General features: G+C 42.1%; 1 protein-coding gene across 1 annotated transcript in view; it reads right to left on the bottom strand.

The window, feature by feature from the left end:
• The window catches only part of FUT8 (fucosyltransferase 8), a 282501-nt gene that overhangs the window by 65806 nt on the left and 190675 nt on the right, over positions 1–26020 (bottom strand). The window contains exons 7-9 of the mRNA XM_065402719.1: positions 13564–13679; positions 13290–13455; positions 7028–7142 (exon numbers count right to left, since the gene is read on the bottom strand). Coding sequence (XP_065258791.1) covers positions 7028–7142; positions 13290–13455; positions 13564–13679 — 397 coding nt within the window. The remainder of the gene's footprint in view (positions 1–7027; positions 7143–13289; positions 13456–13563; positions 13680–26020) is intronic.

Below are 26020 nucleotides of genomic sequence, written 5' to 3' on the forward strand. Positions count from 1 at the left end.
GGAAACTAGAATCCATCGGTGATCTTCCAGAAAACACCATCCTGGCCACTATGGACGTAGAAGCCCTCTACACCAATATTCCACACACAGATGGACTACAAGCTATCAGGAACAGTATCCCCGATAATGTCACAGCTAACCTGGTGGCTGAACTCTGTGACTTTGTCCTCACCCACAACTATTTCACATTTGGGGACAATATATACCTTCAAGTCAGCGGCACTGCTATGGGTACCCGCATGGCCCCACAGTATGCCAACATTTTTATGGCTGACTTAGAACAACGCTTCCTTAGCTCTCGTCCCCTAACGCCCCTACTCTACTTGCGCTACATTGATGACATCTTCATCATCTGGACCCATGGAAAAGAAGCCCTGGAGGAATTCCACCATGATTTCAATAATTTCCATCCCACCATCAACCTCAGCCTAGATCAATCCACACAAGCGGTCCATTTCCTGGACACTACTGTGCTAATAAGCGATGGTCACATAAATACCACCCTGTACCGGAAACCTACTGACCGCTACACTTACCTACATGCCTCCAGCTTCCATCCAGGACACACCACACGATCCATTGTCTACAGCCAAGCTCTAAGATATAACCGCATTTGATCCAATCCCTCAGATAGAGACAAGCACCTACAAGATCTCTATCAAGCATTCTTAAAACTACAATACCCACCCGCTGAAGTGAAAAAACAGATTGACAGAGCCAGACGAGTACCCAGAAGTCACCTCCTACAAGACAGGGCCAACAAAGAAAATAACAGAACACCACTAGCTGTCACCTTCAGCCCCCAACTAAAACCTCTCCAGCGCATCATCAGAGATCTACAACCTATCCTGAAAGATGATCCTTTACTCTCACAGATCTTGGGTGACAGACCTGTCCTCGCTTACAGACAACCCCCCAACCTAAAGCAAATACTCACCAGCAACCACACATCACTGAACAAAAACACTGACCCAGGAACCTATCCTTGTAACAAAGCCCGATGCCAACTCTGTCCACATATCTATTCAAGTGACACCATCATAGGGCCTAATCACATCAGCCATACCATCTGTGGCTCGTTCACCTGCACATCTACCAATGTGATATATGCCATCATGTGCCAGCAATGCCCCTCTGCCATGTACATTGGCCAAACCGGACAGTCTCTACGCAAAAGAATTAATGGACACAAATCTGACATCAGGAATCATAATACTCAAAAACCAGTGGGAGAACACTTTAACCTGTCTGGCCATTCTTTGACAGACCTGCGGGTGGCTATCTTAAAACAGAAAAACTTCAAAAACAGACTCCAACGAGAGACTGCTGAGCTGGAATTGATATGCAAACTAGACACAATCAACTCAGGGCTAAATAGGGATTGGGAATGGCTGAGCCATTACAAACATTGAATCTATCTCCCCTTGTAAGTATTTTCACACTTGCTTCTTATCAAACTGTCTGTACTGAGCCATCTTGATTATCACTTCAAAAGTTTTTTTCCTCTTACTTAATTGGCCTCTCAGAGTTGGTAAGACAACTCCCACCTGTTCATGCTCTCTGTATGTGTGTGTATATATATCTCCTCAATATATGGTTCACTCTATATGCATCCGAAGAAGTGGGTTGTAGCCCACGAAAGCTTATGCTCTAATAAATTTGTTAGTCTCTAAGGTGCCACAAGTACTCCTGTTATTTTTGCGGATACAGACTAACACGGCTGCTACTCTGAAACCATACTTTAAGGTTGCTATCTGAAAACTTTCAGCTCCTCCTGGTCAGCCCTCCTTCCCACACAGGCTTCTCTTTGCTCCTTAGAAGAAAGGTGAGGGAGAAAAAGGAGCTCAGAGCTGCTACTCCCCCAGCCAGCAGACTCAGTCTTGCAGACCACCTGAGTATGTATGCTGTGCAGTAGAACAGATAGCCTGATCTTGCTCCAATGTAGTACAGTTGAGTGCTCTGGCAGTCACCTACCCTCCTCTAGGAAGGGATTTCACCTTGAGCACAATAACCCAGAGGTGAAAGTAAGCCGGTACGCCCCGGTACGGCATACCGGCAAGAGCCGGTGCGCCATACCGTGGCGGCCCAGCTTCCCCAGGCGGCAATTTAAAGGGCCTGGGGCTCCCAGCAGCGGCTGGAGCCCCAGGCCCTTTAAATTGCCACCAGAGCCCCGCTGCTGGAGCCCTGGGGTAGCGGCAGCGGGGCTCCGGGGGCTATTTAAAGGGCCAGGGCTCCCGCTGCCTCTACTGCCCTGGGCCCTTTAAATAGCCACCAGAGCCCCACCGCCACTACTCCAGTGCTCCGGGGGCTATTTAAAGGGCTGGGGCGGTAGAAGCAGGGGAGTCCTGGGCCCTTTAAATAGCCCCCAGAGCCCTGGAATAGCGGCGGGGCTCCGAGGGCTATTTAAAGGGCCCGGGGCTCCCGCTACCTCTATGGCCCCAGCCCTTTAAATAGCCACCGGAGCCCCACTGCCAGAGCCCTGGGGTAGCAGCAGCAGCTGGGGGCTCTGGCAGCAGTTTAAAGGGCACGGGGCGGTAGTGGCGGCCGAGCCCTGGGCCCTTTAAACTGCTGTCAGAGCCCCCGGCTGCCGCTACCCCCGTGAGGGACAGGGCGGGCTGGGGCTGGCTCTGACCCCCCCAACCCCACCCCTTCTGCCCGAGGCCACGCCCCTTCCGGTGGCCAGAGCTGGCCCCAACCCAGCCCTGCACCGGTAAGTCCCTATTTCTACTTTCACCCCTGCAATCACCTCATGAATGCAAAGGGCTGCAAACTATTTCCCTCGGTCTACAATCCCCTAATGTTAAACTAGTCCTGACTTTGGAGACCTCCCCACGTATGTATCAGCTGGGTTCATCTTTAAGGAGGTTATTGCCCTTATAGATTAGACGTTTAGATAGTGAACTACAAAAGAACTTATGGAGCAGAGCCAACACTTGATTTAATATTGTAGTAGACTTTCTCCAAGCGTATTCAATTTTCATATGTTCACTACATTTTCCCTAGTAAAAATGTAAGTATAGAAACTTATGTCATCTAATTCCAATATCCCTCAAAAACATCATTTAAAAACATGCTTGCCAGCTGCTATTTTCTGTTTTGCTCATTTGTTTTATTTTTAGGTAGCCTTTTCATTTTGCCTAAAAGACTGTCTTTTTAACATGCTGAGCCCCATTCACATGCCTAAACTTCTTTTAAGGTGTTTTTGGAAAGGGTGTCTATTCATTAATTAAATATTGTGAAATTAATTCAACAATGGTTGAGGAACACATTAAACGTACATTGTAAAATACTAGAAAAAGGGATACGGTAAAAGATATTCGTTTAAGAGAATAAGACTATCAGAGCAGAAAATGCCAAGTTACATATAGAGCCACAAAAATTTGAATTCACTAAACAAAGATTTCCAGACACTATTATATGATTATTGAAATCTATAGTAGTGAAACAGAACAAAGAAATCCACAGTGAATTACATGCAGGGGTGAAAGTAAGTTAAAGGACTTACCGGTACGCCAGAGTCCTGGGCAGGGGCGTGGCCTCAACCGGAAGAGGCGGGCCTTTAAATCAAGATTTAAAGGCCCCAGGGCTGTGGCTGGGAGATCCAGGGCCTTTAAATCACCCCCGGAACTCCCAGCTGCAGAGACGGCTGGGAGCCCCGGGGCACAGAGGTGATTTAAAGGGCCCAGGGCTCTGGTCGCCGCTACCACAGTGGTGCTCTGGGCCCTTTAAATTGCTGACGGAGCCCTGCCGCTGCTACCATGGGGCTCCAGCCAGGCTCGGGCGGGGATTTAAAGGGCCCAGGGCTCCGGCGGTGGGGAGCCCCAAGCCCTTTAAATCGCCGCCCGAGCCCCACTGCCTGAGCCCCGGGGTAGCGGCAGCAGGGCTTGGGCAGTGCTTTAAAGGGCCAGGACTCCCCGCAGCGTCCGGAGCCCTTGGCCCTTTAAATCGTCACCCAAGCCCTGCTGCCGGAGCCCCAGGGTCTCGGCAGCAGGGCTCCGGCGGTGATTTAAAGGGCCAGGGGCTCCGGCCGCTGCAGGGAGCTCCAGGCCTCTTAAGGCCCTCTTAGGGAAGCCGGTCTGGTCCGGCACGGCGTACCGTACCGACTTACTTTCACCTCTGATTACATGTAGTCTTGAGAGTCCATTTAAAGGAAGTACATACATAAAATCCCTGAGTGAATTTCCGAATGATATTGTGGATAAGGCAGAAATCTCCTGAGGACTTCTCTCCTGGTAATTTGCTGACTCTGTTGAGGCATTAATACCAGAAGGAATAAAGTAGACCAGGAATGGAAAAGTTTCTTATCAACTTTCCAAAATGGCAAACAAGCAGCCTTGTCATTGTGTCTGTGTTTTGTGAAGAGGAGTGTTTACAAGAACATATCAACCATTTACACTCATGCTTTCTAACTGTTTCTACCTGAGAAACTATGAAAGAATGAAGACAACTCATCATTCCGTGTGGATGGTTATACATGACAAACATTAAAGAGACACTGTCAACCTAAATTTGGCCTATTACATTTCATAATAGTATTTTATGAAAAGGTAAGACTGATAGAAATGTTTCACAATTTTAAAATTCCAATCAAAAACAGTTTTAAAACAAACATTTCACTGTATTGTCTGAATCACTACAGCACCAAGAACTTGAAAGTGAAACAGACTATAAAAAAAAGGAACGCTGACTTCATTGATGTTTTCCACCAAACTTAGATAAATATATAAAATAAACAAAGAGCAAATATATTGGATTTTAAACATTCTTTCACTTGGAATATTGTGCAGTATTATGAGTAATATAAGAATTCTATTTTAAAACAACATATTTTTAAGTTAACAATGTCACTAATCAGAGGGGTAGCCGTGTTAGTCTGGATCTTAAAAAGCGACAAAGAGTCCTGTGGCACCTTATAGACTAACAGAAGTATTGGAGCATAAGCTTTCGTGGGTGAATACCCACTTCGTCAGACGCATTCACCCATGAAAGCTTATGCTCCAATACTTCTGTTAGTCTATAAGGTGTCACAGGACTCTGTCGCTTTTTAATGTCACTAAGACATTTTTATAATCACCTGGAGTTCCATTTGCTGCAAATCTAAATCAATAATAAAGGGAGGAACAGTAGATCCCATGGTGTTATCTCCAGTTCTTTTGTATATATTCCACTAGGAAATATCCACCAGATCTAAAATATTATCCCTACCATACATTAGTTTTACAGATTTCTGCTACTTTAATTAACAGTTCTACAAAAATTACGTTAGATAATAGCAATACATGTAAACCAGCCAAAATTTCTTCCTTCCCAGTCTTGTTTCCTTTCATTTTATAAAACCAACAAGTGATTAAGTTTTCCCAACATCATTATGTAAAACTCTTAAGGGACATAAAAGCAAAGATTAGTAGCTTGTATTTGATGTAGTGGAGCAGGGGGAACCAGAGGAGGGAACCAAAGAAAGGCGTGATGTTGTCAAAGAGATGAGCCAGAAACACGATCTTTACAGCATAGTTTTGAATGGACATAAGTAAAGCAAAATGCATTTGTCATGGTGAGACAAATGTCAAGATGTAAGATCGTTTGTCCAGATACTCACCGTTTAGCTTTGGAAAGGAAAGGCCAGATCTTAAAGATGCTACGCAGAGAGAAGAGAAGCAGCAGGATTTAAGCACAGCTTTGATGTTAAGATCTAGTGAGAACCATGTTGAAGGTAACATCCAAGCTATGGGCTTAAATGACAGAAAAAATGGTGGTGTTCCCCGTAATGACTAAGAAAAGGGGAAGATGGAAGGACAAGGTGGGGGAAAATAGCTCTGTTCTAGCCACATTGAGAGTAAGCTGATGCTTGGACATCCACAAGATGTCGGAAAGACAAGCTTTGATTTTAGTTTGGAAAGAAGGAGACAGGTCAGGAGTGGAGATGTAGATCTGTGAGCCATCAGCATACACGTGGTATTTATTGACATACAGAATGATATATATAGGGTACGTTAGATACAGATAGCTAATATATTCTCTGCTTAAAGTCCTTACAACATATCTAGTATGAGTGTCCAATTAGTTTTTTCAAGGATACTAAGAAGAAAGTTTCTTCAGAGTACAATAACAATGAGGGAAAGAGCAATTATTACAGAAATATTAGAAAAATATAGGAGTACAATTTGATATATTAAAAATACTAGATATTTCTATAAGTTCTATAGGATGTACAGGGGCTTTAACACAAAACACTGAAAATTAAGGGATTGAGGAACTCACGAAGAACTAGAATAGGTGGTAAAGCATGTGTTAGAGTCAGAGGAAGTGGAACTAGAACATGATCAGATCAGAATTTAAAGATAATATCTTTATGGGAGAAATTTTAATGAACATGTGGAAATTAAATAAGCTTAGAGGGGGCTATTACAATTTTAAATGAGAATGATGGCTCTGCACACCAGCTGTTTATGGTTCAGTGAGTGACACTGAAATTGATAATGGATAATTACATTCTTTATGTAAAGTACGGTATCTTCTCTCTCACTTCATAGACACCACTGATGAATTGAGGAATGTGTCCGTGGGAGAACTCCCAAAAGATATGGCCACTTCTTGTAATATACCAAAACAAAAGCTATTTTTAGCTTTTGCAGACTTATGGAGTCTGAATGAAAAGGCAAAGTTATAGTCTACTGGCAATCATGGATCCAGCACACAACCCCCCCCCCCCCACCCCCAAAATATATGTCAGGAGATTACATTATTGCACAATTACAATTAAAACAGCAGTTAAACCCTTTTCTGTTATTGTCCTTTTGTGTGTGAAAATACTGGCTCACTTTACACATAAATACAAAGGATATATTACATATGTACAACATAAATCCTCTCGTATTGCTGTCTACAGCATTTGCACCTATACTTTCACTTAAATTACATGAATGTTTTTACTACATTGGCATATTTTAGTTGGCTAAAATATTTTTTCAACAAAACCCATTTTTAAATTTTCCTCTTGATTTAAGTGCTCTTATTCTACCCTTCTTACCTGAAGGTATGTTATTCTCCTCTGTACCAGCTCTGTCAGATCTTTGGCCTCTTTTTCTCGCCAATCACCTGCTCCATCTGTTTGACTGAGGTAGTACAGATCTGTCATTATCGACCTATAAAAGGCAAGCAACATTAGATAGCTACCTTAATAATACTAAATTAGAGGGTTAGGCAAAGCCACAAAGAGAAATTAAATAGGTCTTCTGATTACACTGATCTGCTTAAACATTTTTTGTGGACAGGATATGTAATTAAACTAAGAGGGGACAAGTACATATGCACTGTACAACACTAAATTAATTTGACTGTTGGTACGCCACAGCATCAGTGCAGATTACCTCTCTCTGCGTGTATCCTCCAACACAAACAGCAGCCCAGAATGGGTGTGTACACATTATCTGATTCTGTGTCCTCCATTTACCATAGTTCTCTTATCCATATATAACTGCAGTATTAAATGGCTGTGGAGTGGAAGAACTCTTAAGCCCACTAATCAAAATTTTTCATTGAAGAAAAGTCCCAAAACCATTAGTTCCAGGATAAATCTGAAATTCATTGGCCCAGGAAAAGAGACAATCAGGGGGTGACTCCTAATGTGCCTTCTCTGACAATGTGATGTTGCTATGCTATCAGAGATCAGCTTACTGTCTCTATATAAATGTAACATTGTAAATGTCATGGTGCAGAGATTCTACTATGTTCCCATAGTCCTTATTAGTACACCAGCAAACCAACTGTAGAATATTAAAAAAAATGGGATAAAGAAGCATCTCTTTGTTTATAATTAAAAAATAATGTTATTATGGAAAAGGTAAGTAACAGCATGGGAAGAGTGACATGAGATGTGAACATGATGTAAATCTGGATTTAAGTCACAATAGTTCAGCTTTCATATCAATGCACAAGGGCATACTTTTGTATCTCTCTGTATAAAGCAGTTATATTTAAAATGTATAAGCATTACATGCAAAAAAATTTACATTAGTATCACAAATTTAAACTAAAGAATACGGAGAGCATTTTTTAGGATTTGTCAGATCCTAAATGATGACTATTGTATTAGTATCTAGTGGATAGTCACAACTGAAGGTCCAGGGAAGGGTGGTGAGAAAATTCTGGCCAGCAGAAGGGAGCAGGAAGATGGTAATATACTGGGGGTGTGATAAGACATCCTGACCAGCAGGAGGGAATTTGGGTAGAACAGCAGCACATCAAAGACAGCCACAACCACATACCACAGGCTTTTTATGGTATCCAAGATTTTTTGAGGGGAGGGGCTTGGAGAAAGAAAGCAATCGGGGGCAGACAGCAAGTGGAAGGGAGCTCTCTTGGCAAAATCCAGTATTCATCGTAGGGTGGGGTTTGGATTCCTATTCACTCAATACCCAAATTATGCAAAGAAGAGTCAGTAAATGAAAAATATTATGTTACTCATAACAACATTACCTTGTCTACTCGGCAAATACTATAACTTTACATTTAATAACCTAACTAATAATCCAACATTATAGGCAGAGAATGGAGCTGCTTAACACTACTGATTATAGTACCCAAGTTGCTTGTAACTTTGACAGACTTTAACCATTTGGGATGATACCCAGTTTATTTGGACTTGAGGGGCTGTGATTTACCAGCTGAGAGTCTTGATGAACCACACATGGGAATACCAGAGCAGAGGGAGGAAACATAGCAGGGGTTGGGGGATAGAGGGAACCAGTGGGGATACAAAAAGAGTGAGGGCCAAGGAACATGCCTTTTCTCCTAGGACCCCCTGGTAATGCCCTCTCAGGGTAAGGGTGGTATAAGAGACCCTACCTTGCAGTAATCTATGGCACTGGAGCTCCTTGGCTGAGGCTATTCCTGATAAGCAGGCTTGGTGATGAAGTGGGGAGCAGGCTCAGCATGTACCCACCTGCTGATTGCCTTCTATGACGAGATAACTGGCTCTGTGGATATGGGGAAAGCAGTGGACGTGATATACCTTGACTTTAGCAAAGCTTTTGATACGGTCTCCCACAGTATTCTTGCCAGCAAGTTAAAGTAGTATGGATTGGATGAATGGCCTATAAGGTGGACAGAAAGCTGGCTAGATCATTGGGCTCAATGGGTAGTGATCAATAACTCGATGATCAGTTGGCAGCCAGTAGCAAGCAGAGTGCCCCAGGGGTCTGTCCTGGGACCAATTCTGTTCAACATTTTTATTAATGATCTGGATAATGGGATGGATTGCACCCTCAGCAAGTTCGTGGATGACACTAAGCTCGGGGGAGAGGTACATGTGCTGGAGAGTAGGCATAGGGTACAGAGGGACCTAGACAAACTGGAGGATTGGGCCAAAAGAAATCTGATGAGGTTCAACAAGGACAAGTGCAGAGTCCTGCACTTAGGACGGAAGAATCCCATGCACTGCTACAGGCTGGGGACCGACTGGCTAAGCGGCAGTTCTGCAGAAAAGGACCTGGGGATTACAGTGGAGGAGAAGCTGGATACAAGTCAACAGTGTGCCCTTGTTGCCAGGAAGGCTAAAGGTATATTGGGTTTCATTAGTAGGAGCATTGCCAGCAGATCGAGGGAAGTGATTATTCCCCTCTATTCGGCACTGGTGAGGCCACATCTGGAGTATTGCGTCCAGTTTTTGGCCCCCCACTACAGAAAGGATGTGGATGAATTGGAGAGAGTCCAGTGGAGGGCAATGAAAATGATCAGGGGGCTGAGGCACATGACTTATGAGGATAGGCTGAGGGAACTGGGCTTATTTAGTCTGCAGAAGAGAAGAGTAAGGGGGGATTTGATAGCAGCCTTCAACTACCTAAAGGGGGGTTCCAAAGAGGATGGAGCTTGGCTGTTCAAAGTGGTGGCAGATGACAGAACAAAGAGCAATGGTCTCAAGTTGCAGTGGGGGAGGTCTAGGTTGGATTTTAGGAAAAACTATTTCACTAGGAAGGTGGTGAAGCACTGGAATGGGTTACCTAGGGAGGTGGTGGAATCTCCATCCTAAGAAGTTTTTAAGGCCTGGTTTTGACAAAGCCCTGACTGGGATGATTTAGTTGGGGTTGGACTAGATGACCTCCTGAGGTCTCTTCTATGAATCTATGATTCTATGAATTGCCTGGAATTCCTTGCTTTCTGTCGGGGTCTCTTTTACAAAAGCTTGACCACATCAGAAAAAGCAGAGCTCAGCACCACTGATTTTAGTGGTGACCCCTGAGAGGAAACCTCCCCGTCAGTGCTCTGCACTTTGGGGTAATTGGATGGGCACTTTGGAGGCCTGGCTGCCCTGCTGCACCTCTGATGGAATGATCTGAATCAGCACTTCTGTGAGCATCACCTGTACAGACTCCCAGCAGTGTTCAGAAGAATTAGCCTTGGATTTGAGGATTTCTCCTTCAACTCACTGTGAGGCAACCTTGTGTTAGACATCTGGGACTCTCCTTGGAGAGCCTAAATAATGACTTAGAGGCATTTCCCATGATTCTTGAGTGTACTGGATGACATCTTCAGACAAATTTCAAATTCATGGATGTCATAGGAGGCTTCCAGGCACAGTACATGCTGCATATAGTCATCTGCATTGAACATTGTTATGCCACAAGATTGTGATTTGAAGCCAGAGACCATCCTCCTTCAAATGGCATTTGGAATGGAAACATGAGAAACTGCTGAATAAACTAGAGGCACGGAAGAAATGAGAAAATGTGTGGAAGTGTTGAACACCAGTATGTATTGAAATAAATGTGCCAAGCTGTTACAATTTTTATCAAGATTCTGGAAACTCAAGCTTCTCTTTTGGTGTCTATAATTTCACCAGAAATGCTCAATAAAAATGTAGTTAGTCTTTCTAATCTGTATAATTTACAACCACAGGGCATGACTGCAGTTACCTTTAATCATGCTAGCTTGGTTCATGGAACAGTGAAGCTGCAGCAGGGCAAACTTCAGTGTGGGCTATACCCACCTAGACCTGGGTAATTACTCGTGAAGCTAGTCCATGTGGATGCTTACACTGCACAGATGTAATACACTTAAACGTGTGTAAGGCATTTTCCTTAGTACCACACAACATTCTATTAAAAAGTTAGTGCTAAACAATCTCAATAAAGCCCACGTTAAATTGTTTAAGGGCTGGCCAACTGACAGATCTCAAGAAGTAGTTATTAATGGGGAATCATCATTAATTGGTGATTTTCTAGTGGGTGTCTGCAGAGTTGGTACTAGTCCCAGCACTATTCAACCTTTTTATTAAAGATCTGAAAATAACTATAAAATCACTGCTGATAAAATTTGCAGATGACAGAGACTGGTTGAGAGGTAAATAACAATGAGGACCTGGCAGTCACACAGAACAATCTGGACTGCTGTTAAACTGAGCCCATTCACACAAAACACACTTCAATATAATTAAATTCAAAGTTATACATCTAGGAAGCAGGAATGCAGGCCACACAAGAAGAATGGAAGAATTACATCCTGGAAAGCAGTGACTCTGAGAAGCATTTTGGAATCATAGCGGACAAGCAATGCAACATGAGCTCCCAGTGGGATGCTGTGGCAAAAAGGCATAATGTGGTCCTTGGAATGTATAATCAGAGAAGTAGTGAGTAGGAATAGAGATCTACCTCTATATATGGCATTGGTGAGACTGTTACTGGAAAACTGTATCATCCACAAAATTATTTGAGGGCTGGAGCAAATGCCTTAAAGCGAGAGACCTAAAGAGCTCAATCTGCTTAATTTAGGAAAAAGAAGATTGAGAGGTGACTTGATTAGCATATAAGTACCTTCACAGGAAGAAAATACTGGTTATGAAGGACTCTTTAATCTGTCAGAAAAAGACCTAACAAGAACCAATGGCAGGAAACTGAAGCCAGACAAATCGAAATTAGAAAGAAGGCACTTTTTTTTTTTAAATGAGGGAGAGATTAACGAAGGGAAGGGGTGGATTCTCCATTTCTTGATGTCTTCAGTATAACACTGGATGCCTTCCTGAAAGATATGCTTTAGCCAAACACAAATTATGCTTTAGTCAAATACAATTTAATGGTCTCAATGCAGGAATAATTTGGCAAAATTTAATGTCCCGCAAGACATAGAAGGTAAGACTAGTTGATCTAATGGTCCCTTGACTTAAACTGTACGCATCTATAAACTGCTGGCTCTGAAGGATCAAATTAAAAAATTAGTAGACCATGTCTCTTTCCGCTCTCCTAATACTTTAAATTCATACTATTTTTATTTGAAAAATTCAGCATAATCATGATTGCTAAAATGAATTTCAAAGAAAAGAAGATTCTTACTAGGTATTCCTGTAAGACCAGATAATTTTTCAGAACTCCTTTTAACACTGCTATTGATGTTAACGTATGAGGATCTCTTAATTTAGTTTTAAAAAGGGGGGAGGGGGAGACGACTTCACAGTGGTAAGTTGTGTTAACAAAACAATTTTTCTTTTATTGTTCACTAATGAGACCAGAATCCTACTGGGAACATAAGCTTTTAAATATAATAGGCCTAAGGACAGTTTTCACTGTATTTACAATGACTCTTGGATTAATTTTGTTCTGCATGAACACACTAGCACTAAAATGTTTTCATTTCACATGAAAGACAAATTTCAGATGAAAGACACTTTTAGTAATGGGAAAGGCTTAGGATCAGCTTCAACTGCAAACACAATTCAGGTATCTCTGTACAGCACTATGATGGCAATGCAATTAAAGGAAAGTTACATTTTTATCTTAAATGTTCTGTTAACCTTTAATTAGGAGGAGAAATAGCTTTTTCTTAAATGGCTATAAGTCCTGAAATTATCAGGACATCTTCTCGTCTTAATGTAATTCCAGTTATACTGTATGCTGATGAACAATATCATTCATTTCATACTAAAATATTGAAAAAAGGTATCTAAAATTAAATGTTTTATGTGTTTTGTTAGGTGTCATAGAAAGAGAGAGAGAAAAGTAACTATGAGTAGGCAGCCATAATAAACGATGATAGGTTTCTCACTGACAAAATTAAAAATACATATAAAAATATCCAAGCAGAGTTTCCATCTTCTGTTTAAGACTTAATGGACAAAACAGAAGGTTTACTCAATGACCCCTAACATACAGATATAATTTGCTGCTCATGTCCCAGTCATGATATTTTAATCCAGACAGTAGCAATTCCCCCTTTGCAAGGAATCTAATTAATGTCCCAGTACCTTAATCAGTTTGTAGTCTTTAATACAATAAAAATGTAGTAGCAACTAGCACTAGTACCTTTCCTGGTGACCCAGATCAGATAGAAATTCATCAACATGTCTTTGGAGTTCACTTCCTTCCAAATTTTTCAACTTCTTCAATTCACTCTGAAGAAAAAACCAAAGTTCCTTGGCTCCATTTTCAATCCTTCTTCTCAATATTTCATGGTCTTTCCCCATGCCTGCTATTAAAAAGCATAAACATATCAGCATTTCCAGTGAAGTGGTACATGACGAAATTGAAACATTTGTGATATTGTTTAAGAAGAAAAAGAAAACATCTCTCTACCAACCATCTCCTGTTCGCTTCTTATAGCTTTCTATCTGTTCTTTGGCCTTTAAAAGCTGCTCTTCTAAAGCATGTACCCTTCCTGCAGCTGGCCCCTGATCAATGGGACCATCTGGTATCCTAGAGCACAGGGAAGAAAATTAAAGCAATAATTAGGTTTATAAATTATGTAATATTTGCTTACTTCACTAAAAGTAGTTACTGATAACACTTCAGTTACTGTAACACATATAGAACCAACAAAACTCCAACAGAAACTTCTTCCCAGGTCAGCAATAATTTATACAAACAAGATTACAGTTCATTAACTAAAAGGACAATTTCAGTGTAACACAAGATACTCTATTTATCACAACTGTATTAGGATAACTTAAGATCTCATAGCAGCTAAAGTAACCAGTGGTGGTTTCTGGGCAGATATCTGTATCAAGAACAAACTTTAGAGGTGACTATTAGGTTAGTCTTGGGAGACAAAGGTGGGAGGACAAATGAAATGTAATCCCTTCTTATGAACTCAATGACTTGAGGTTAGGGCATGCTTTTCCAAGATAAAAAAATTATTTCTGATGATCTATCGTTCTTCAGCAACTACAGTTTCAGATTATTCTGGGAAAGTATACTCTGCAGCCAACACCCACTGTCTGGCCTGTTAAGATGTTATCTTTATAGTAATCTTTTGTCCTCAACTATCTTTACAGTGTCTCTTAAAACTTTTTCTTCCCTGCCTTCATTCAGGAAATGGGTACAGAATAATAATGTAGAACTGAAGTGATAAGTCAAGGCAACAAGAGCTACATTGCCAATCATGGGCAAAAAGGCACTTGCTGGAATGTGGAGGAAATGGTATTGGTAGTCTGAAGATAGTGGTGTAAGACAGCAAGTCTTGAGCTTCGATAGCGCTGTCCAATGCTAGAACTACCCTCAGGAGTCAAACTTCTAGTCCCCTGAGATTTCTGTCAGTCTCTGTGACACAGAGGCCCATGGTGGTTCACCACTTTGTGACAGCAACTCCTGTCAGACCTGACAATCACTACACTTAACACACTGTTGTCATGTTATATACCCAAAAGGTGGCATCTAATATATAATTGGAAAACTAATGACTCACTAATCATCATTAATATTCTTGCATAATATACATATGGAGTAGGTTCGAAGAGTTTTAGGAATTATGTTCTTAAAATATGTTTGGAAAGCAATGCATAAGCCCAGTCTGCCGTAGACAAAGGAATGTGTATTTGTTTGTCTTACCAGCCTGGTCATCAGGCAGTGACAAATGAAGATGCATTTACATAAAAAGTAAACAAAGCCATGAACCTAGCGAGTGGGGGAGATCGCCTCTTGCAGGGGTCTGAACCTCAAATGATAAGCAATTGAATCAACTGATTGCATACAATGCTGCTGTATTATAAAAGTGTATCAAGTAATGTATTTTATGAAAGCCTGTAACACACTGGTGATGAATATCATTGTGAAGTGTATGAATTAACACTATGTCAAGAATAATGGATACTCACTAATATTATGCTTTAAAGTCTGTGACCAAACACAGGGAGAAACAGATTTTTCCTCAGCCCCAAAGGTAGCATTGTGGAATCAAAACAATAGAAGCCCTATTTACATAAAAATCTGCAGGGGGTGGGAAACACACAGGCAGGGAAGAACAGCATGAAGTCATCCTGCTTCTTGAAGCAGGGTTAATGAACTCAGAGATATAAGGGGATACATAGAGCCATTTGGGCATCTTTCACCTAGGAAGACTAGGGAAACTAGCACCTCATATTTCTGTGAAAGGACCTCACTCAGAGAAATCAGCCATGGCTGGAAAGAAGAAAGACTGGTAAGGAATCTACATTGAACCAAGACTGTAGCTTTTTAAGACTTAGCCACTAGAAAGCATATTTTAATTTTACTTGCTTGTAACCATTTTGGTCTTTATTCCTTGCACTTGAACTCACTTAAAGACTCTCTTTTTGTTAGTGAACTTAATTTATTTTTAATGTAAACCAAACCAGTGTTCTGTTTGAATTGAAAGGATTGTTAACTCCAGCTGAAGTAATAAACGGTGCTTTTGTCTCTTCAAAGGCGCAACAAACCTTATTATTTGTCTGAGTGTTCCAGGACAGGGCTGGGCACTTCAGGGCAGCCAGTTTTGAGGACGTTCTGGAGTAGGAGTGGGGTCACTCTGCAAGTAGTAACCAAGGCTGATGGAGACCAGGGTGGGGCAGGTTGTTGGGGTCAGAGTGCTGAATCAGAGCTGCACAGTACACAGACATTCAGGGAACTGTATGCTTGTCTGCTGGATATTGGTATCCAGGCTGTGAGCCACAGCAGCAAAGCTAGGATTACAAGGCAGTTGATGACAACTCCTTACTGGTCTGAGTTGAACCCCAAAACATCACAGTCTCACAATAGGAAGGCTGACAGCATACAGAACACCAAAATATATCTTCTTCATTGCAAACATCAACTAGCTGCACAGTTACCTCTAATGGATCGATAAAATCAAGAAGGGCCAAATCAGTATGGATACTGAATCTATAATCTTAGCGGGTGATTTAAACAAAATATTGGATCTAAACTTTAATTAAAAAATAAATTAGCTCTAGACAAGCCATCATCAAAAGTATGCATTCATTATACTGGATAAAGGAATATATAACATCAATGTTGCAGAAAAAGGCTACGCAGAGCTCTCGCTCTGAAATTCATAAAACATTCAATAAATATTTCTTTAGTACAAAAAACGCTTCAAAAAACTTCCCAAGATGCAGTTGGAATAACAGAAATATGAGTTATTAAATCTTTCTTTATTGTACACATGTACAAAGGTTCAGAGTTGAAATGGCAGGGTAGTCACCCGGGGCAATAGCATCAGCACATTCCCTTGAACTATCCAGTTAAGCGTACAATGGCTGCATAGGAACCCTCCCACTATTTTTTTCTTTATTGGGACCTGTGGACAGTAATCCTTCCAAATTGCACATCTACGCAAGCAAAGACGTAAATGTGTTCTTAAATGCCATTCACAATTTGGGTTCCCCAAAGATTCAGTGGCTGCCATGCACTACCTTGGGTAAAAACTGACCAATTGAGATCATTTTGGCCAACATCATAGCAATAGTCTGATCTCTAGCTCTGGGGGGGGAAAAAAGCCATCTAGAAACTTTTTGGGCAATGGCTATTTTTTCAGGTCTTATATCTCCAGAACCCCTGACTCAAATGAGTCTAAATTCGGGTCACTAACTAACCACCACTCCCATGACGTAAAGCAAATTTCAATAAAATCTGTGCAAGCATGCATATTTTTGAGCTTTTATAAGCATCATCCTTTAAATAGGAAAGAGAGAGAGAGAAAGTGCTCCTCTACGCATCTATCTGCAGCATTGGAATCTCTCAAAGGTGTGAAGTGGCCCATTCATCTCAATGTGATGTTCTCCGATAAGAACACCTCATGGAGATGAATACAATCTGAAACAACAGTTGGGACATGTGAATTGTTCCATTTACCTCAGTGGATGTTGTCATCCCCCTTGTGCTTTACAGCTTGTGATATGTATAAAGTATGCCTGATCTTATCTCCCCACCCAAAGGAGTAGGACTTCCCCAGATCTTGGCTCACATGGGGGGTAGGTGGGGGGCCTCCCAAAAGGGCAGCACCCCCACAAGAGCCCAGCTCACAATAACGGGGTGTGGGTGATTCAACTCCTATAGATAGGCATGAGCCCCCGGATCCTAGAACATACAGCAGTGAGAGGTGCTCAGACACACCCAGAGTGCCACAGCTTCCCATATGCCAGCTCATATGAGGGGAGCACTAAGTGGGTTCAGACCCCCAAAAGGAACAAGAGTCCCCCCCCCCCAAGACCTGGGCACGCACACACAGGAGGGAAGATGTGGGGCTGAAACGTGCACCTTCCCCTATTCTCCTCCAGTTCCACTGTCAATCACCCCATGTCCTCCTTCCCAGTGTCCCATCCCTCTACCCCCGAGCTCCCACACCTCCCTCATCTGAGCCTTCAACCTCTCTCCCCTCCCCTACCACCTCTTCCCCAGGACCTCCCTCCCCTCGCTGCAGCCTCAAATTCATCTCCCCCTATACCCTCACTACTCCATCCACAAAAACGCCTCCCCTCTCAAGAAGTATTCACATGTCTAATTTGCCTCCCAAAGACTTGGATTATGTTCTCCCCAAAATAAATCTGTCACCCATGACTCAAATTGCAACAGGTTCCAGCCACTCAGTACAAAACTACTTCTGTTTTAGGTGGGGGCTTGTGATTAATTTATCCTTAAATTATGTTAATTGAAGGATGAATTCTCAATCTCAAAGAGGTAATTCATCCAGTCATTTGTATCTCGAAGTTTAACAGTACAAGGCAGCAGGAACAAAGGTTTTTGGGGTCCTGTAATTTAGGAACTCCTTAGTCAAATGATCCCAAATTTGGATCACTAATGCTACCCCCAAACCCCCAAGAGGTACACCAAATTTCAAAGCAAGCCAAGTAACGCTTTGGATTTTAGATCACTTACAAGAGTCAAGCTTTAAAGCATATAAAACGGCAGGAATGGAAACCCTCTAGCTGTTTTCTCTATTGGCACATGCACACTGTAAAAATGTACATTTTCTTAAATACCGTTCTCAGTTTGGGTTCCTCAAAGATTTAGTGGGTGCAGTGCACTATCCTGGGTAAAACTCGGCAGATTGAGACCATTTTGACCTGCATCACATCAGCAGTTTGATCTCTAGCTCTGCGCAAAACACAAAAAAACAGACCTAGACACTTTTTGAAAAAAATGGCTTTTTCGGGGGGGCTTATATCTCTACATGACTCCAAATTTGAATCACTAACCCTAGTCTGCACCCTCAGGCATTCTAAATTTAAAAGGAATCCAACTAAGCATGCTGATTTTAGAGGATTTAGAAAGGTCTACCTTTAGAGTTAGTGTTGTGTCATGACTTCTGTTTATAGTGGTGCTGTCAGGCCACTATAATGTATAAAATATTTATATTTAACATATATAAATTGTCGAGGACTGGGGAGTTTTGTGAAGTGTTGTGGGGCATGCCTGCCCTATGGCACCTCCTGCTGAGCTATGTGGCGCTGCATGCACTTCCTGCCTTAGTTTCCCTTCTCTCAGGGTCCCTTAAATCCAAACAGATGTAAGATTAAATTCCATGATGTGGTTCTACTTTAATTAAATTCAAAATAAACTTGAAATAAAATCTTTCCCCTTGGTTTGAGGGGTTGCAAAGCCCTCCTCCTTGGTGTGTGTGGTTCTCAATTCTGGGAGCTCTTCTCCCTTGGGAGAGCTTCTCTCTCTCCGACCACGTGCCTGTAACTGAGGGCTTGTCTACACTACAAAATTAAGTCAACTTTATCTAATTTGACCTCGAGCCCCCTAATTAATGAAGTCGATTGTGCGTGACCACACCATGCTCATTGTCTCGATGGAGTGTGTCCTCACTAGCAGCACCTGCATCGATGCACAAAGCAGTGCATCGTGGGTAGCTATCCCAAAGTGCAACTTGCCGCACTGCCTCATAGGACCAAAACATTGTCGCAGGAGAGAATAGGAACATTGCTGTTGATGTGAAAGAGGGAACACAGTGCATCATGGGATGCCGACGCAAACAACCCCAGTGGTTTTTGTGCCTTAAAATCGCCACCCATATGCCATAACCCCAGAAGCATGGAGCCTGCTCAGCTGTGTACTCTTGCTGTGAGCATCTCAAACACCTTGCGTCTTCTCCTGCAGTATTTCCAGAGCCGAAGTAGGGGCCGCCGCATAGAACATAGCGATGTCCTGCAAGCAGCCCTGCTGAAAGCCATTGAAAAAAAACAGTTCACAGTTGCTGATAGCAGTCACAGAGCAGCTGCAGTCTGTTGAGTGCCATTTCTGGTCCCGTGAAACAAGCACTGACTGGTGAGACCACATTGTTTTGCAGGTATGGGATGATGAGCAGTGCCTGCAGAACTTTCGAATGCGGAAGGCCACCTTCCAGGAACTTTGTGCAGAGCTTCCCCTGCCCTGCAGTTCAGCAACACAAAAATGAGAGCTGCTCTGACAGTGGAGAAGTGAGTGGTGATCGCTATTTGAAAGCTTACAATGCCAGACAGGTATCCATCAGTGGGGAATCAATTTGGAGTAGGTAAATCAACCGTGGGAGCTGCTGTGCTCCAAGTGTGCAGGGCCAATAATCGACTTCTGCTACGAAGGGTAGCAAAATTAACATTGACGATGTTGAGATGCCTAGTTATCCTGGGGGACCCAGCCTACCCCTTGCTCCCATGGTTCATGAAGCCATATACCAGCCGTCTGGACAGCAGTAAGGAACGGTTCAATTATAGGCTCAGCAAGTGCAGAATGGTGGTTGAAGTGTCTTTGGTTGTTTGAAAGGGCGCTGGAGAAATCTACTAACAAGGTTGGACCTTAATGAGAACATCCCCATGGTTATAGCTGCCTGCTGTGTGCTCCATAATATCTGTGAAAAAAATAGAAAAAAATTTTCCGCAGGGGTGGGCAGTTGAGACAGATTGCATGGCAGCCATTTTTGAGCAGCCAGACACCAGGGCAATATGAAGAGCATAGTAAGGGGCGTTGCGTATCCACGAGGCTTTGAAAAGCCATTTCAATAATGAGTCACAGTAATGTGAAAATAACAGGAGTACTTGTGGCACCTTAGAGACTAACAAATTTTTTGTAAAGTCTATCCATGAGGAAGTTTGTGTGGAAGGTTGGTTTCTTATGAGAGTATCCAGTTTTGAGAGCTCATTCTTAATCTTTCCCTGTTTGTTGTATAGGATGCTGATCAGGTGGTTTCGCAGTTTCTTTGAGAGTGTGTGACACAGTCTCTCAGCATAGTCTGTGTGATATGTAGATTGTAATGGATTTTTTACCTTTAGTCCTTTTGGTATGATGTCCATCTGCTTGCATTTGGAAAGGAAGATGATGTCTGTCTGTATCTGTACGAGTTTTTTCATGAAGTTGATGGATTTCCACTCCATACGGCTAAATGCAGTGCCTTGCATAATGACAGGTTTCAAATTTAAATTTGTTAGTCTCTAAGGTGCCACAAGTACTCCTGTTATTTTTGCGGATACAGACTAACACGGCTGCTACTCTGAAACAGTAATGTGAGCTGCTTGTCTGCATTGTGCTTTCCCAAACCTTCACCTAACTTGTATCACTGTCCCTGTAAAGCCAACCCCACGCCCACTGCTTCTACTCAATAAAGAACATTTATTTCTCGAATCCATTTACTTTATTTAACAAACATAAGTAAAGAGGGAGAACAGAAAGAAAAGGTAACCTTGTTTAAAAGGGGTTGTAAAGTTAGAACAGGAGAAATATTTTCAGCTGTGTAACATAACCGCATTCCAGACCATCAAAGGTCTGTGAATGGGTGCCTTCTGTTCCTTGTACCCTCCCCTACCCCCGAGTTAAGTGAAAGGGATAATGGACTTTTCGCCCATGCCTCAGGGAACGCTTGGGGGAGGGTGATTCTGCACCAGGCGATGCTGTTCTTTCCTCAAATTTTGTCTCCTCTGAATCTGTTACCTCATCAAACTCGGAATTGCTTTTTTCCCCCAATTCTCAAAATTAGGAAAGAGATTCCTTTCCTCAACCAGCACAGCCAGCCCATCAGTGCCTTCCACAGATACATCTGGTGAACTGCATGTAAGACACAGTGGCAGCTCACCAGTGAGATGTTTATCTTTGAAAACTCATGGCAATCAGGGGAGGTCCTGGATGACTGGAAAAAGGCTAATGTAGTGCCCATCTTTAAAAAAAGGGAAGGAGGAGGATCCGGGGAACTACAGGCCAGTCAGCCTCTCCTCAGTCCCTGGAAAAATCATGGAGCAGGTCCTCAAGGAATCAATTCTGAAGCACTTAGAGGAGAGGAAAGTGATCAGGAACAGTCAGCATGGATTCACCAAGGGCAAGTCATGCCTGACTAACCTAATTGCCTTCTATGATGAGATAACTGGCTCTGTGGATGAGGGGGAAGTAGTGGACGTGTTATTCCTTGACTTTAGCAAAGCTTTTGATACGGTCTCCCACAGTATTCTTACCGGCAAGTTAAAGAAATATAGGCTGGATGAATGGACTATAAGGTGGATAGAAAGCTGGCTAGATCGTCGGGATCAATGGGTAGTGATCAATGGTTCCATGTCTAGTTGGCAGCGGGTATCAAGCGGAGTGCCCCAAGGGTCGGTCCTGGGGCCGGTTTTGTTCAATATCTTCATTAATGATCTGGAGGATGGCGTGGACTGCATCCTCAGCAAGTTTGCAGATGACACTGGGAGGAGTGGTAGATACGCTGGAGGCTAGGGATAGGATACAGAGGGACCTAGACAAATTAGAGGACTGGGCCAAAAGAAATCTGATGAGGTTCAACAAGGACAAGTGCAGAGTCCTGCACTTAGGACGGAAGAATCCCATGCACTGCTACAGACTAGGGACAGAATGGCTAGGCAGCAGTTCTGCAGAAAAGGAACTAGGGGTTACAGTGGACGAGAAGCTGGATATGAGTCAACAGTGTGCCCTTGTTGCCAAGAAGGCTAACGGCATTTTGGGCTGTATAAGTAGGAGCATTGCCAGCAGATCGAGGGACGTGATCATTCCCCTCTATTTGGCATTGGTGAGGCCTCATCTGGAGTACTGTGTCCAGTTTTGGGCCCCACACTACAAGAGGGATGTGGAGAAATTGGAAAGAGTCCAGCGGAGGGCAACAAAAATGATTAGGGGGCTGGAGCATATGACTTATGAGGAGAGGCTGAGGGAACTGGGATTATTTAGTCTGCAGAAGAGAAGAATGAGGGGGGATTTGATAGCTGCTTTCAACTACCTGAAAGGGGGTTCCAAAGAGGATGGATCTAGACTGTTCTCAGTGGTACCAGATGACAGAACAAGGAGTAATGGTCTCAAGTTGCAGTGGGGGAGGTTTGGATATTAGGAAAAGCTTTTTCACTAGGAGGGTGGTGAAGCACTGGAATGGGTTACCTAGGGAAGTGGTGGAATCTCCTTCCTTAGAGGTTTTTAAGGTCAGGCTTGACAAAGCCCTGGCTGGGCTGATTTAGTTGGGGATTGGTCCTATTGTGAGCAGGGGGTTGGACTAGATGACCTCCTGAGGTCCCTTCCAACCCTGATATTCTATGATTCTATGTCTTTGCACGAAACAGCTTCCACATATGCCTGGTAACACTATTACAAGCTCCATCCGATAATTTGGATTATAAATACCAGATGTTAAGCACATTTTTATATATATTTTCTTTAACAGTTCCACTTGCTTGAAATTTTCTAGATGATGTTACAGTCCAAACCAAACTTTGACATCTAATTTAGGCTGCTAATTTTAGAGGTTATCTCCTAAACTATGACACAGCCTTAACAACAGATGAACATGTCAATATAGCTCCAGTACAGTATATCTTTTCGCCTATTAGTTTTTTATCTTTATCAGTATGATAATATAATAAACTAAAAGGACAAATTAAAAAATAAATAAGAAAGCCACAAACCTCTTGACATATGCTTGACGTACCATGCATTTTTTTTTTCTGGTACAAAACAACAAACAATTTTGCATATGCTGTTTCCTGTCAGCTCATAGTAAACAGAAGCCATTTTTTCAATATGAAACCATGGCAACTGAAAATATTTCAGTCAGATTTTAAACATCTAACAGCTCTGAGATTTTCCCATAATTATGTTTACTTGATATTTTGTGCCTTGTTTAGTGGTAAAATTGCACATGCTAGCGACCATGCAAGCAGAAAAAAAGTATTTTGTTTAAAACATCCATTTTATTACAAAACCATTTTCACATAATCTCCAGGTGACACAGATGGATGTCAGCACAGGGAACCAAACAAAAAGTGTAATCATAGTGACATCAAGTTTAGCTGGGGAGCACTGGTATGACATATACAATAGGTCCAAAATTTCTACATAGTAGGTATTAACACTGGAGCCCAAGTTTCATTGAAGGAAAAGAAACTGACAAATAACAAAGACAAATACAGCTTTTGCCTAGGATATAAGTTTTTTTTTTTTAAAAAAAAGTAAGACCACCAACCCTATGAATCATAAAGAGATCTCAGAGATACATAGGATTCCCTCAAAAATCCTAGAACAAAAGTAAATTCTAAATAAACTATTCCAAGTTCATCTGGCTTTAAAGAAAATTTTACAGTGGAATGGATTATACAACACTCCAGGTTGTATAATCTCACTTTTAAACAAAATACTGATGTTAACAAATTTGATTTATTTATTTTTGCATATCTGACTTCCCTAGGGAAAAAAGTTTTAAGTACCTATGGCATTAATTTTCTCTCAGCTGCTGGGTATTTTAACAGGTTACAATGAAATTCTCTCTACAAAGAAATATGAAAAATTCCTAAAAGCAATCTATTGAATCTGTTGATTCTTTTTATTTGACTCTTTCTCAGCTACTTGCATGGAGTTGGAAGGTCTACTAACTGACTTCACCAACATTAGCATTTGCTTTTCTTTGATACTTTCCTTTAATTCAATGGTTTTTATAATGGGAAGGAAACAATATCTGGTTACTGAGGTAAGAGGACAACTGGCAGTAGCAAATAAGCATAAAGAACACAAACTGTAACTTTACTCTTCTACAAGATCAACCTTAGAAAGAGGACAGTACCAATGAGACAAACCTCAGATAACTAAGGGTACGTCTACACTTACCTCCGGGTCCGACGGCAGGCAATCGATGTTCTGGGATCGATCCCGGAAGTGCTCGCCGTCGACGCCGGTACTCCAGCTCAGCGAGAGGAGTACGCGGCATCGACGGGGGAGCCTGCCTGCAGCGTCTGGACCCGCGGTAAGTACGGACTAAGGTACTTCGAATTCAGCTACGTTATTAACGTAGCTGAATTTGCGTACCTTAGTCCGAAGTGGGGGGGTAGTGTGGACCAGGCCTAAAACCAGAAGGGAAATATTAAAAGTGACCTGCAAACAAATACTGGGGGCTTCATCCTTAGCTGATGTAAATCAGCACAGGGCTATTGATTTAAATGGATCTATATCGCTTTACACCAGCTGAAGATCTAGGCCTTAGTTTTTAGAATTATATGCTGAACCAGTAACGGTAACAGCGAGGTTTATCATATAACTACTGAAAAACTCCCCTCCACCCCCTCATTTTACACACACTTGCTCTCTGTGACAGCCCAATGCCACACCCGACTTCAGACTGGAGCCACCTACACGGATATAATAGAGCAAACATATTTTAAAATTATATTAATTTGCTTTGTTTCTCTTTAAAAATATCCTTGTATCAAAGGAGCCTTTGATATGTATATAACACTAAGCTCTACAAGTTAAGTCTTCACTGGTGCTTAATAAGACCTGAGCAGTTGAGGGGGGAGCCACGATGGGGCTGTTTGAAGGTCATTGATTCTGAAACTTGTTCTTTGGCAGCCTCAGCCCAAAGTGGTTTAAGGTACGCACAGGTCTCTCCCTCAAATTAGAAACCTTTCTGTCCTTTATTAACAAATGTTTAGAGCTACATGAGTTATGTCTAATATTACTGATGTTTGTAATAGGTTTGATTTTATTTTACCCTTTTCCCTCCCTTTCTTAAATAAGAACATAAGAATGGCTGTACTGGGTCAGACCAAAGGTCCATCCAGCCCAGTACCCTGTCTCAGTGGCCAATGCCAGGTGCCCCAGAGGGAGTGAACCTAACAGGTAATGATCAAGTGATCTCTCTCCTGCCGTCCATCACCACACTCTGACAAACAGAGGCTAGGGACACCATTTCTTACCCATCCTGGCTAATAGCCATTAATGGATTTAACCTCCATGAATTTATCCAGTTCTCTTTTAAACCCTGTTATAGTCCTAGCCTTCACAACCTCCTCAGGCAAGGAGTTCCACAAGTTGACTGTGCGCTGTGTGAAGAAGAACTTCCTTTTATTTGTTTTAAACCTGCTGCCCATTAATTTCATTTGGTGGCCCCTAGTTCTTATATTATGGGAACAAGTAAATAACTTTTCCTTATTCACTTTCTCCACATCACTCATGATTTTATATACCTCTATCATATCCTCCCTTAGTCTACTCTTTTCCAAGCTGAAAAGTCCTAGCCTCTTTAATCTCTCCTCATATGGGACCCTCTCCAAACCCCTAATCATTTTAGTTGCCCTTCTCTGAACCGTTTCTAATGCCAGTATATCTTTTTTGAGATGAGGAGACCACATCTGTACACAGTATTCAAGATGTGGGCTTACCATGGATTTATATAAGGCAATAAGATATTCTCTGTCTTATTCTCTATCCCCTTTTTAATGATTCCCAACATCCTGTTTGCTTTTTTGACTGCCGCTGCACACTGTGTGGACGTCTTCAGAGAACTATCCACGATGACTCCAAGATCTTTTTCCTGATTAGTTGTAGCTAAATTAGCCCCTATCATA

The sequence above is a fragment of the Emys orbicularis genome, chromosome 4 (assembly GCF_028017835.1).
Source record: "Emys orbicularis isolate rEmyOrb1 chromosome 4, rEmyOrb1.hap1, whole genome shotgun sequence".
NCBI lineage: Eukaryota > Metazoa > Chordata > Testudines > Emydidae > Emys > Emys orbicularis.